At 36.6% G+C, this 15431-nt stretch overlaps 1 protein-coding gene across 2 annotated transcripts in view; it reads left to right on the forward strand.

Annotated features, from left to right (window-relative positions):
- Positions 1 to 12745, forward strand: part of LOC150079322 (tRNA-queuosine alpha-mannosyltransferase) — a 178628-nt gene extending 165883 nt beyond the window's left edge. For both annotated transcript variants that reach the window (XM_090383967.1, XM_090383968.1), the window contains one exon: positions 12364 to 12745. In XM_090383967.1, the coding sequence (XP_090240093.1) occupies positions 12364 to 12438 (75 nt within the window). In that variant the 3' untranslated portion in view covers positions 12439 to 12745. The remainder of the gene's footprint in view (positions 1 to 12363) is intronic.
- The last annotated feature ends 2686 nt before the right edge of the window (positions 12746 to 15431 follow it).

Genomic DNA, 15431 nt, shown 5'->3' on the forward strand with positions numbered 1-15431 from the left:
GGTCACTCACACACTAGCAAGGCTTTTGTGGATTTATTGGATGATTGTTTTCTACATCAGCATGTTCGGGAGGCAACTAGAGGGAGTAATACTCTTGATTTGATTATCAGTAGTGATTCTTCATGCATTAAGAATCTGCAGATAAATGAACCACTAGGTGGCAGTGATCACAGTGTTCTGAAGTGGGATTTACTCAAAGAGGTAACTACCATTAGGGGTAAAGGGAAGGGGTATTGCTTTCGTAAAGGCGACTACAATGGACTGAGACAGTATTTAAATTCTATACAGTGGGATCAACTGATAATGTTACCAACAGCAAATTCAAAATGGGAAGCATTCAAAGAACTTATCTTGGAAGCTACTAGGCTTTACATACCAACTAAGAAATATTGTTCAAGGTTTAGGCCTAAATGGATGTCAGATGAACTAATGAGGCATATGGCAGAGAAGAAAAATGCATGGGATACATACAAATTAACACGTGACACAGAAGCCTATGATAGATACAAGTTGATCTGTAACCAAGTTACAAAGGAGGTTAGGCAGGCGAAGGCAGATTACGAGAAATCCTTGGCAAGGGATGCGAAGAAAAACAGCAAAGAATTCTTTACTTATGTAAACTCTAGAAGGAAGGGGATGAATCAGATTGGTCCACTTGATATCGATGGGTCAACTGTTGATGATCCTGCTCAGGTAGCTAACAAACTAAATGAATATTTTGCATCGACACTCAAACATTAGGAGTTATTCAGCGAGGGGAATGCCAGAGATGTATTCAACTCTGGCAGTAAGCTAGAGAATCTTGTAATAACTGAGAGTAAAGTGGAGGAGAAATTGTTGAAGATAAACACAAGAAAGGCACCTGGGGTGGATGGGATCTATCCAGTTATATTAAAGGAGGCAGCAAAGGAAGTAAGCAAACCCTTAGCCATAATTATGAGAGCTTCCTTGGACTCAGGGGAGGTACCCATGGACTGGAGATGTGCAAATGTGACCCCAATTCACAAAGGAGGATCAAAGTCTGACACAAGTAATTATAGACCTGTGAGTTTAACTTCTGTTCCCGGAAAATTAATGGAGGCACTGGTTAAAGAAGCACTGCAGGATCATCTAGACAAGACTTCAGTTATAGCTTGGACACAGCATGGTTTTGTTAAGGGGAAGTCTTGCCTGACCAATTTGATTGGATACTATGATGCAGTCACAAAAGAACTGGATGCAGGGAATAACTTTGGTATTATATACTTGGATCTTAGAAAGGCTTTTGATACTGTTACACATGGAAGACTGCTGCACAAATTGCTGCAGTGTGGCAGTGGAGGCAAATTGCTGCTATGGATAAAGGGGTGGTTGAGGGGGAGAAGACAGAGAGTGGTACTCAATGGACACTGCTCATCGTGGACTAATGTTATTAGTGGAGTCCCTCAGGGTTCAGTATTGGGTCCTTTATTGTTTTCTGTATTTATAAATGATATTGATGATGGTATATCAAGCTTAATGTCCAAGTTTGCAGACGATATGAAGGTTGGCAGGGTTGTCAAGGACACTACTGACACTATGCTGCTGCAACAGGATCTGGAAAGGTTGGGCAAATGGGCTGAGAGATGGCAAATGAAGTTTAACATATGGGAAACAGCAACCCCAGAGCAACGTATCAACTCTGTGGTACTACACTGACAATGGTAGAGAATGAAAGGAATTTGGGGGTGGTTGTGCAGGCAGATATGAAGTTCTCTGAGCAGTGCCGATGGGCTGCAAGAGTAGCTCATGGTGTATTGTCAATGATATACACCTAATTCTGTTTTTACACGATAGATACGTTCCTGAAAAATACGTGTAAAAAAAAATTCGTGTAAAAAAAGACATTGTATTTATGGAAGAAAAGGCGATTGGTTCCGGATCTAAATAATCAGTAAAAATAATTTAAAAAAAACACATAAAAATATTCGTTTTAAGCTTATTATTTTATTTCAACAAAATACACATGTAATAATATGTAATGGAAATGTATTAAAGTAAATTTGTATGTATATAAAATGAAAAAAATTCTTCATGAAAAAAAAAAAAAAATCTGTTTTACACATAACAAGATTTTATTCATTTTCACTTTCTGATAATAAACGGCGCATACGTTTGCGTACGACTGGAATATCACTAGAAATGTTGTGGACATGGTCTTCTTCCTCTATTATGAAATTCTTTCTGTGATCTCTTGAGCAAAATCAGCACGAGTCTCCACTGGTGCTGATGTTTCACCGTTTTTTACGAACGAATTCAGTTATTAATCATTGTGTTCGTGTTTTGGTTAGGCCGTTATATAATTCTCTGTAAGAGGCTGTCAACAACTTCAGTTCACGTTGAAACTTCCCAGCGCGTTCTTCATTAGGGTCATGTTTGACAAAATGATTACCTAATTTTCTGGCCAGTTCCAGACCTTCTTTTATTAAATCTGCATTTAGAACAGGATAATTTTCTTCATTATCACTACGTTCTGTGGAATAAGGAGTCCCAAGGACAACCTCTAATATTTCATCTTCGCTTAGGGCTTTGTCGGTTAACAATTCATCAATATCTTCAAACGATAGCTCATCGAATCCTTCTCCACCAATTTTGTGTGCCATTGTAATGATGATGGGATCTTTGCTTTTTACACATTGTGGCCAAACCTCTTTCCAACACGCATTTAAAGTTGCTGGTTTTAATTCAGTTAACGCTAATCCAACTTGATTGATACAATCCATAATTGAGAATTTCTTCCACACATTAATGACTGTTAGTGTTTCATCATTCAGTTTGTCCAAAACGTGTTGGAATGTTCGTTTTACGTAGTATGTTTTAATTGTTGCAATTATACCTTGGTCTAGCGGTTGTATCAAAGATGTAGTATTAGGTAGCAGAAATAAAATTTGTACGTTTGGGTGTTCCAAGACAGGATGGCCGGGTGCATTGTCAAGAAATCAGAAGAACTTTAAATTCGAGACCTTTCAAATTCATATAACATCTGACTTCTGGGGCGAAACATTTGTTGAACCATTCTGTAAAGATAGCAGTGGTCACCCAGGCCTTCTTGTTTGACATCCACTGAACAGGCAGTTTATTGATATCTACACCTTTCATTGAACGTGGGTTTAGGGCTCAATTTACCAGCAGTGGTTTCAACATACGATCTCCTGAAGCGTTGGAGGAAAATAACAAGGTCACACGATCCTTAGCTACCTTAAAACCACCAGCAGTTTTCTGCGATTTGGCTACATACGTTTTGTTCGTCATTCATTTCCAGAAGAAACCAGTTTCATCTGCATTCCACACTTGATCAGGAGTGTATCCTCCATCTTCAATAATTTTTGCAAGTTCCTGCGGGAATACTTTAGTGGCCGATTCATCTGCAGATGTAGTTTCACCTTTAATTTTTATATTAGGAAGAGCATTCCTTTTAAGAAACCCTATCATCCAACCTGTACTCGCAGAAAATTCATACTTTCTGTTTAACTGAGATGAAGTGCTTGGCTCCTTTTCTTTGATCTGTCTGTAAATTCTTAGTGCTGTTTGCTTGATGGCATTTCCATCTACTGGTACTCTTTTTTGTGACTGATCTTCTATCCATATTACCAGAGCCTTTTCCATTTTTTCCTTGACAATATCTCTTGTATATGATGATGAATTAACACTTACTTTTGTTCCAGAACATACCGACTTCCTAATTGCAGCTTCATTTTTCTTAATAGTTCTTACGGTAGCTTCATGTACACCAAAATGCTTTCCTACAGACGTAGCCCCATGTCCAGTTGGAAGACGATCTAAAATTTGAATTTTAAGTTCCAAAGAAATCGCTTTCCTTTTCATTTTGATAATAGGCGAATTATTCGACATTATATAAGGGCTACCGAAAAATATCTCAGTTATAATTAATAAAAAAAGTATGAAAAATTTGTAAACTTACAATTTATTGACTATAGGCAAAATTAATAAATTTATATGTGCACAAATTTCACTAAAGATTCTTTCACTTTGAAATAGAGCTTACTACTAAATTTGTTTCGAAGATACAATGCACGAATACCTTAGATGTGCACCAAATTCAATAAAAACGTTGATGATTCATATATACGTAGACGTACACATTGGTAAACAAAAGCACGCATTTCAAAACGCACACACTAGCTAATCTATCACACTAATAAATAGCTGATAATCAAACTAATCTATTGGTGCGTGTAATATAGAAATGATACTAATATGCCACAAATAAAAAAAAATTTCTTAGAATTTAGGCAAAAAAAATTCATAGAAATCGTGTTAAATCAAAATGACTCGCGTAAAAAGAGAATGAAATATTTATTTTGAATTCGTGTTAAATCAAATTCGTGTAAAAAAAGTTCGTGCAAAAACAGAATTAGGTGTATAGGAATTTTTCTAGCAGGGATAGGGAGGTGATTATTCCCTTGTATAAGGCAATGGTCAGGCCACACTTAGAGTACTGTATACAGGCCTGGAGGCTTCATTTCAAGAATGATGTAGAGCTGCTGGAACGAGTACAGAGAAGGGCAACAAGATTAGTGAATGGAACAAAGGGGTGCTCTTACAAAGAAAGGCTTAAGTTTTGCGAAATACAATGTCTGGAGACTAGGCACCAGCGAGGTGATCTGATAGAGGTGTACAAAGCCTTGAATGGTTTGAGCATGCTCAATGCTGATGGGATTCTTCCTCTTGCTCAGAATAATCACCTGAGAGGGCATAAATTCAAATTGAGGAAAGACAGATGTAGGATAGATGTGCGGAAATTTGCCTTTAGCCAGCTGGTGGTTGGTAGGTGGAACAGACTTCCATCCCTTGTCGTGGAAGATGATAGCCTAAATAAGTTTAAGGCTCAGCTGAACAGGTATTTCGAACGAACAGAGGGGTGAAGTGGAAGTGGTTATTTTTTATTTATTTATTTTACTTTATTTTTTTTTGGCTGATGCTGCATCAGCTTGCTTTCTTGCATCAAATGCCTCTGCTAATGCTAATGTTGAAATTATTCCCTAAGTCCAGCTCTTGAGAGACCCTGTCAAAATAGCTAACCAGATTAGTTAAACATGATTTTCCCTTTACAAAATCATTCTGACTATCCTTCAGAATTCCATTTCTATCTAAATGAACCTGAATTCCACCCTTGATCATTGTCTCCATGATTTTCTCTACTACTGAAGTTAAACTGACCGGCCAGTAATTTCCCACTTCACTCTTAGAACCACCCTTATGTATTAGAGATACATTGGCACTTTTCCAATCTAACAGAATTACTCCCAAGTCCAGTAATGCTCTCATATTCTTGCACCCTTTCTAATTAAGTGTATCTCAACCCTGTAGAAGCAGTCTCTCCTATTAGCAAGGATAGACTACACTGAGAAAATTTTTGCCCTATGAGCTTGCATGATCTCTCCTGGGCTGAACTGATTGACAAGACTCTGATCATATGCTCTCTCCTATCGTGCCTGGGCAGAATTGCAAATGCTTTCAAATTTAACTCCAGCTCACCACTTTTTCTCAACGTTGCCCTGTACTTGTTAAGTAAGTCCTCAGATATCTTACTCTTAATGTCATTAGTGCCAACATCACCTTTTGTCCCCTTAAAAGATGATATCTGCTCTCACTGTCATCAACATTTGTCCCTGGTAAATACCCTGGTCCTATTCCTCCTGTCCTTTTTGTACAGTTGTGGGATTGCCATTGTGTTGCCTGATTTACATGCAAGCTCTGGCGTTGAGGTGGTCAGCTGAGAGCTGATGGGCCTCTAATTTAATTCCTTCAAGGACATCTACTCTGTTCTTTGAGCTCTCCTAACCCCCATGAGAATTCTAGGTTGATACCTCATATCCTCACGCTCTTTACATCAAACACACACAAAACATCCCCCTTGGCTATATTATGTATTGTTCCAGATAGATCTGCAAACATCAAACAAGTAGTACATTTTTAAGGCCATGATTCAGTGGACAACCACCCCTTCAATTCTCCTCCAGTCACAGCATTCATGCTACTTTGAGCTCTTTGCTTTGCTGCTGTGGTCTGAGGCAAGATTTCTGCTCAAATTCTGTTTAATTTAGAATACCACACTAAACTAATATACTTAAATGCAATAATAACACTATGCATCGGTTATGCAGCAATAATATATTATGACATCAAGTTTTCATTATTAAATATATATATATTACGATATCAAGTTTATGTTATATGTATCGTGCTATCAGTTTTATGTTATTAAGTACACAAATTTCAATATTGAGTTTATGTTATTGAGTTTTTGCTATATGTATTATACTATACCATTACACTTGTAAAGTTATAAGTTAATTATAATAGATAATAAAACTTTCCAGATACCTGTTTACCACAATTAAAACACTAGAATTTCCCTACCATGCACTGCAGTACAAGTTACAAGATACGACGTTCATGTCAAATGTACGAAACAAAGGTCTACTTACATTAAGCCATAACTTATAAAATCCCCAACTACATTTAAAAATAAACTAATAAATGTGACTAGGTCTAAAGCTATTTACAGAATATGATTAAATATGCTAATTAGATCAATAAAACAGTAAAATATTTCAAAAAGTTATCTGTTCCTAGGAGCTCAAAAGAGAGATGTTTAAGACTATAGAAGAGTTGAATGAATTTAAAGATGGAGGCATATTTTCAATTTTTAGGATATTGCATTAAGTAAAGATAATAATTGTACACTAGACATAAGAAAATTTGCCTTTAGTTTTAGTTAGTAAATTTTTAATCAAAAATTTACTACCTAAAACTTGTAGAGTCAGAGAGCTTATATACAAGTGGATTGTTGATTCAAATATCTTGTAAGAAGATCATGAAGCTGTCATGGTAGAGGTGTTTGCTTATCACCAATTCCTCATCAAATTCATAGATGTCTTATTCTTGAACCTTCAGGTTTCTTGTTGTCAAGTTTTAGGTGCATCAGCGACTTGGACCATATTGCACTGTTGGATATGATGACTGTACAAATGTGTGTTTAACATGCCAATTTGCATGTCTTGCATGCTGAAAAACCTGAAATAACTCATGAGAATTGTAGATTTAAAGAGATAAACAAGAAAAGAAAAATTAGATAAACATTTCAAACAAGCAGCTAAAATATAAAACTTAGAAGACATTTCATTTTATCTAATTTTTATTTTATTTTTGATAGCATTGCTCTGGTTCTTGCATCATTGTACTATTTTAATTCTGACACTGCTTTACAGTAGACTATCATGGACCACAGATCCACTACCATTAACAAAATGTAGCACATGGAGGATACTGAAAGTAGATAAATAAAGAACTGGCTAACTATAATGCATTAAGGGCTTATGCCTCAGGCTGTGAGAGAGTTAGACTATGTACAAGTTAGTGCAAATGCATCATATTAGTACACAGCCAATTCTAGATTAGCAAATTATTTGCAAAAGTGGCATCGCTTAAGTCATATCTCATATTGTGAATACCTTCACGATGAGTTGTCAATACATTGCACTACTTCGAATAAGTAATGTTTCACCTAAAGGAGAAGACTATTGTTACTTATTTTCAGTGGATACCACCACCCAGACGGCACCTGTTTCGGGGCTATTTTGTATATGTGTGGGATAATAACTCGACTATCCACTTGTCCCTATTAGACTTAGAAAAGCAAAAAGGTAGAGGGAAAGTAATAGTAGGAGTGGAAGAGGAAAAGAAACGGTGTAGAAGAATGAAAGGGACAGTAACTCCTTCAACTCACACCACTCAAAAACTCAAACTCCTTGAATAGGCAATGCTTCCCCAGTGGAGAAGGCAGTTGTTACCTAGTCTTGGAAACTCCTGACATCATCAGGCTCCCCCGGTGCTGTTTCAGGGCTATTTGGCCCTTCTTCATTGGGTGGGTGGGTAGGTACCCAAGTGATGTAATGATGGCAAAATAGTTATGAAGTACAACTCCATAATATGAGAGATGCCTGATAGTGTATAAGATGAATTAAGACTATAATGCTTCTTGATTAGACTGGGGTTCGAGCCTGTCACCACCAAATACGGAGAATGAGGAAAGGTCAGGGAATGACCATCGCATATCCCGGAGCAATATGGCCTTAGTTGCTAATTCTCCTAAAAACCAAATAACAACAACAACAACATGCTGCTTGAAGGAAAGATTACAATCTAAAAATTGGGGCGGCCTGTGCAGTTCAGGGGTGCCTTTCAGTAAGATTGAAGATGTCTTAGTTGGTGAAACTTTTAGGCAGTGTAAGAGGGTCCACTCCTGTAGTATTTTGATGCCATGGTTTGCTTTTACCTCCAACTATGCTCTACTGTCGGCGGCAATTTTCAAGGTCAGGTCGTCGGCAAAAGCTTGGGTTTGGACATCACCAAGATCCATAGCCAGGAACTCATCCAAGACAATGTTCCACAGGAGCGGCCCCAGTATGGAACCCTGGGGGCAGCCCCTGCAGACCCGCTGTTTATCCTACCATAGGGTGCCATGACACTAATACTCCTGTTGGTAAGATAAGACTTGATAGTAAAATACAAGTTGCAGGGAGGTGGCTGAACGTCCTGGCAAGACTAAGGCGGACTAACCTTCCCTGCAGTCTAAGACATGTGAGAAGTGGAGAAAAAAATTGTGAAATATAAAGTTGAAAATAAAGTTAGCATTAGTAGAGGCGTACGATGTAAGACAATGTCCCACAGGAGCATTGTCTTGCTTATGCAGCATCAGCCAAAAATAATAATAAAAAAAACAGTCCCATTTCACCCCTCCATTCGTTCCAAATGCCTGTCCAGCTCAGCCTTAAACTTATTTAGGCTATCAACTTCCACAACAGAAGACGGAAGTCTGTTCCACCAATCAACTACCCGCTGGCTAAATGAAAATTTCCGCACATCTATTCTACGACTATCTTTTCTCAATTTGAAACTGTGCCCCCTCAAGTTCTTAATCTGAGAAAGAGGAAGAATCCCATCAGCATTCAGCTTGCTCAACCCATTCAAGTTAGTTATCAGGAAGCAAGAAAATTAATCACGCCCAGTATACCTAACCGCACCTATGCCAATATCATAAAAAAAATCAAACAATAGCCACTCAAACTGAGGTTACCATTCCATCTAATATATCAATCTTCGACTAGGCTCGGGCTGTCCTCTCTCAGCAACAGTCCAATGCCCTTAAGCACTCAGACCAAGCAAATAATATGCCTCTTACGATACCGGCAAAATCTCCTCTTCTGCCAGTGATTGCTACGACTAATTCAAATAATCCTAGTTCAACTTCAAAAAAGATTATTCAGGACACATCGATGAACACAGAGTACTCATATAAACAGGAAGATCTGATTCTGGAAATATTTGTAGAAGAAGAAGATATGGACACTTGTCGCCCTACCTTTCCAAAAAGAGACAAACTAAGGCCTGAACCATAAGACAGCCACGTCAGGTACAGATTCTTCTAAATTCAAGTAATGCCTTATATTTTACAGTGGAATTGCAGAGGCTTTCGTGGCAACATCGACGACATTCAGTACTTAATTAGCTACTCTCCAGTTGGTTTCTGTCTGTAGGAAACCTATTTAACTCCTCAAATTTCTGTTTCCATAAAAAACTACTCAATCTATCGAAGAAATCAGAATACATCTGATTCTGCTTGTGGTGGTGAGATATTTTGATTAACTCAAAGATCCTGGCTAGCCAAATCATTCTCCAAACCCAAATTGAAGCCATTGCTGTGTGAATGATTACTCAGATTGTGTTTACACTAGTTTCAGTCTATCTCCCACCAAATCATACCTACCCTTATAATGATCTTGAAGAACTTTCAATACAGCTATCCTCCACTGTCTGCTTGCTAGGGGATTTCAATGGCCACCACCCTTTATGGGAATCCTCTAAATTAGATAGACATGGCCGACTGATTGAAACTCTACTAGATAAACAAAATCTCTCCATTCTTAATAGTGGTGCACACACCTATATACAGTTACCTACTGGACAGACTTCTGCAATTAATCTCTCAATTTGCTCCCTGATACTGTTTCCAGTCTTTCAATCGTCCGCTGTGGATGATCCCATGGGCAGTAACCATTTCCCAATTGTTCGTAACCTGCTCACTACACAACCACCATTAGACCAACCCTGCAGAAAATGGAAATTCTCTAAAGCCATTTGGGCCAAATTTCAGTCAGCAATCACTCTGGACAAAAAAACTATTCAACTACAACCCATAAATGAAGTCACTGATTATATCACATCCCGTCTTTTACTTGCAGCTAAATACTTTCACAATCTCTATAGAAATAAACCAAGTAAAATATGACCAGCAGGCCTACAGCTCCTCGAAATATCATAGAATTGGAATGTTCCTCTCCCCAATAGGCAGCAGATAAAGAATTATTCTTACCCCCTTTCCTCAACTGACCTGTGATACTTATTTTCTCCAATGGGGAAAGAATCATCTACCAACTCTGAATGTGCAACAACTCCATGCCAGCCATATTCAAAACTACGTTGATTTCTTACCGATATATACATATGGTTCCAAATCTCATTCAGCTGTTGGAGAAGCAGCAGTGTTTCCCCTTCTGCTATCATATCAGCTTCTCTTCCACTTCTCTTCCAGTTGAGTACAGAAACTTTTCAATGAAACTATATGCAATACAGTTAGCTCTAGAAAATTTGACTCTTCACCCACCTGCAAAATATTTACTTTACACCGACTCTCAGTTCAATTAGAGCAATGCAGAATCCCTCTCATAAGGATCACCCTGTTTTAAATCATATCAGGAATTAACTGTTGAAAATTGATGATCGTCAACAACTAGTAAACTTTTGCTGCATTCCAGCACATTCGGGCATTATAGGAAATGAACTGGCTGATATTTCTGCTAAATATCCATCAACTTTAGACTTAATCTCTATCTTTGTTCCAGCCTCTGATTATAATATCACAATACAAGCAGCATACCATGCACAGTGGACAGAGCTATGGCATAACCAAACAAATAATAAACTTTTCCAATTGAAACAAAACCCAAAATTTTGGCACTCAAGCATTCAGACAGTTCGGCGAGAAAATGTGGTACTCACATGGATTAGAATAAAGCATACTCGTGTTTGGGGTTTTCATAAAAAAAAAAAAAAAAAGCCTCAGGCTTCCTTGTACCATATAAATAAAATAATACTCATCTGACTCACCTCCATCTACTCACAGGCAATGATCCTCCTCAGTGTCCACACTGCTCAGAACATCTAACAGTCAAACACATTTCAATTGACTGTCCACACTATCAACAACATCGAACTTCAATATTTCATTCTCTGGCTAACATCCAAGAACTGATAACATTAAATCATTTCATTGGAGAGGAGGCAAATATTAATGAACTTTTCTGTTTTTTGAAAAAAATTGGAATGTATGAACGAATATGATTAGTTTCTGAAATGAAATTGAACTGGCTTCATATTAATTGTTTTTTAACATTGCTATGAATAGGCACACTATAGCTGCAACAGCAGCTTGTGCACCATTAAACACCTTACCACACACACACACACACACACACACACACACACACACACACACAACACACACACACGTGCGCACGCACACATGCATTAATCAAAATAGATAACGGAAGGTTGGAAGACAGATATGTGCAAATTTGCCTTCAGCCAAAGAGTAATCATTTGTTGGAATAAACTCTTCCCCCCCAGGTATTGTGGAAATGAAAGTTTAAATAAATTTAAAGTTTTGGACAAATTATTAGAAGGAATGATAGGCATATGGTAAAGTGTTGGCTTCTTTTATTTTTTGTTTGGATGATATTGTGTAAATTTATATTCTGCACAATGAAGTGTACTGTATTTGTAATTTCTCTACTTGTGAACAAAACAGTACTCTGTTTGGATCATATTAGAAATTAATTTTATTTTTGATCACACTTTTATCCATTGTTGATGCAGATAAAAAAAAAAAGTTATGTTATCAAAAAAATATCTTTCAGCCAATGGATTAATTTTGTTGAACAACTTGCCATTAAATCTCGTGGCACTAAAGAGCTTGTATAAATTTAATTTGCCAACGTGAGTAATATTTTAATCTCTGTGTGCTCAAAAATGACTAAAATTGCACATGGTCTTGTAGCGTATGATTCTCCATGACTTGGATTATGGAAGGGTTGGGCAGCTGAAGAGATGAAATAAACATTCTTTTTTTTTTAAGGACAACTCTGATCAAGTCTGTCTTTTTTGAATCACTTTACTCTTATAAAGAGCTATATATTTTGGTTTCTAAACTTTTCCAGTAAGCATATTAATAATTTTTTTTCCCTCCCTTTTTTTTTTTAGATAGACATACAGAAGTTTTTGTGGAACAACCTTCAGTGCCATTATGTAGACTTGTTAGATACACATAAGAGTTAATATGTTGTGGACCTTTTATAATGTGAGTATAGTGCCCTTGGGAGGAATCCCATCCTCACATCAACATGATTCTATCCACAAATTCTGACAATCCAATCTGAGATCAAACAGGATTTGATTGATCAGTCAGGGTGCCACAGGCTTTCCCTAAGATGCACCAGTAATATGTCTGCTGTTCTCATCTACATATCCTGTTTTACTTCATCCATGTCCTAACAGAAGATAGTACCTGACCAGATGCAAACTTACTTGAAAGTGGAGCTCTCTCAAACATGTAAACTAGTCAACTAATCATGATTGCTATAAAAAAAAATTTAAAAAAATTGATTTCCATATACTGTATTGCCAAAAAAAAAAAAAAAAAAAAAAGATTGCCATGTACAAGGCATTTACTCTTTGGGCTTTATTCAAATCAGGCTTTTGTAAGTCAGCAGTAAGTACAGTAGACACATCTAACATTGTTTTACTCTTTCCCCAGTGGGTAGAGAGTATGTATTTCTTATTTTATTGTATGTTATATTTCACTCCTAAATATTTAAAGTCAGTCACAGTTTAATGCTTAACTTTATTTCTTCTGCTAAAAAAAGAATCAAAGTAGTTTTCAATTAGTCTATATAAAAATCTTATTTCTAAATTAACAAATCCTGTTAATCCAGGATTTTCTTTAATTCCAAATTTAAATACATGTTATCTCATCAGAATATGCCTTTTTAACTGCTATATCAGAAAGTTACAGCCCGATAAAGGTTTACTCTTCTGTGTTACATTCGTATTGTGATGTGTGATTTGGCAAACTGAACACCAGGCATACTGTCTTGTATATGACCTGGCTATCCTATATGTAAATAATTTTTTCACTGCTTCTGAATAGATTGACAAAGGACCCTTATAACTGCTTAACAAAATTGCCGGAAACTGATTTACTTGTATATATTATATGCTGAAATGAAACGTGTAATATGTACGGTTGAAACTCTTTAGAGCAATTCCCCTCCAGGGTAATGATAAAAACACATATTGATAATTCATAGAATCAGCAAAATAACAATGAAAAGTTTGAACATTTAAAGTAATTCTACTAATGCAATATAGCATAATCTAATCTTAATTAGATTATATTGTAATTTCATTAAATAATTATGTACTACAGTATTAAGCAAGAAAGGGAAGATTGTATGATGGTTTATCCCAAAGTAATGTACTAAAACAGTTAATTTAAAATAAATTTATTTTATACCATAATTTAAATTAAAAATCTTCAGTGTTGATAATTTGTTTCACCTTCTGAATGCCATTTAAGGTCTGCTAATCTGTCTGATGTGTTGTGTCATGGCTACAGCCAAAATTCTTCTAAAGATAGAAACCTTTGTCCATGTAACAGTTCCTTGTGGTTGGAGAATAGATTGTAATTGCAAGGACTCATATTAGAACCATGGGTGGGGGAAATGCTTCCCACTTGTAAGCAGTGAAAACAAGCTGTACAGACTGTGGTCTTGAGGTATGAGCACATAAGCTTCCAACAGCTGTGGCTGCTTTTGACAAATTTTTTGGGTGTAATTTCTGATTAAGAAATGTTACTGATTCAAGTGTTACTGATCTTCCAAGTAGCACATGGTCAGCAGCAGTAATGCCCTTCATAATTGCAGGCCATGCTTGATAATTTGTTTCACTGTGATTGCTGCCAACAACATTTAGTGTGGCATGGCAAAAGATGATGTCCCACTGGGCTGATTGCGACTTCAAAGTTCAAAGGTTCAAAGTCATATGTTCATGTCTCATTATTGACAATAGTGCATTTCAAAAACTCTTCACCTTCTTGTCAGTAACATGCAGTTACTGCTTTGTTCATCTGATGGTAAATGTGGGACCTATCAGGCAGCAAGTTTTTATTTTTGTAACACCTCAGTTAAAATTCAGCAAACAGATGATTTTAGTATTCTGGATTCATTGGCTATTTCTTCACAGGTCACATACATCTGTCTTCCTCCAAAATGTTGGTAATAGTGACAACCAGCGTGTTTTGTCTGTAGATGTTCTCAGTCTCCATGAGCATTGTTTGTCTTCAACACTGATCTGACTTTGACAAAATATTTGAGACTAATGTGAAATCATGCCATGATCTACTGTTGACTCACTATACACTTTCATAAATTTGTGTCATTATTCGATCACATAAAGTTTCAATTTTGATAAAAGATCGTTGATCTGAAACTGTAATCTGACCTGAAGCAGTATTACTATCCATTTTTAAAAGCCGCCTCTACACAAACATTCAGTGCACTAAATCTGTTTCAAGCACATTAATGTTGAGGTCTAACTTCAAATTATTATCCTGATAAGTGTCAGTCACACAGGCATATAGAGTGAGGAACACCTGAGCAGTTTGCATTACTTTTAAGATAATCCTCGTACATTTTGCATTGATTGTACTGTGTAGTAAGATTAATTTGTAAATTACATATGTACCTCATCCCCATAATATATATATACATACACACACACACACATATGTATCAAAGCCTAACCATAGACGAGGAGGAACTTGTTTCGTTCTTTAAAATAATTTGTAAAAATGTGCTATTCCATCTCAGAGTGGCATCTTTTAAAAGAGAATTATGAAGTTGTGGTTAGATAGCATTTGAAAAAATTTATGTACAATCCTTTATGGATGTCCTACAACAAAACTTCTTGTTCAACTACAGTAGGTTCATCTTCTTTATCAATACAAATTTTAGGTTCCGTGATATATGCAGAGTTCCTCTTCATTCGTGCATATCCTGAAGCATGCCACATCCATTCTGACATAGTCTTCAAAATACATTTCCCTCTAAGTTTAGACAATGATGCATCTCCTAAAAAATTTCTTTCACAATTAATTTATTAGGTGGCAGGTACTCAACAGCAATTGCATGCAGGCCATTCACTTAACAATGAGAAGTGCAGTTATCTACAAACAGTAAAATTTTTCTATCCTCCCCACTCATGTTGCAATC

This window comes from Mastigoproctus giganteus, chromosome 10 (genome assembly GCF_048544385.1).
Source record: "Mastigoproctus giganteus isolate SK-2022 chromosome 10, ASM4854438v1, whole genome shotgun sequence".
Taxonomy (NCBI): Eukaryota; Metazoa; Arthropoda; class Arachnida; order Uropygi; family Thelyphonidae; genus Mastigoproctus; species Mastigoproctus giganteus.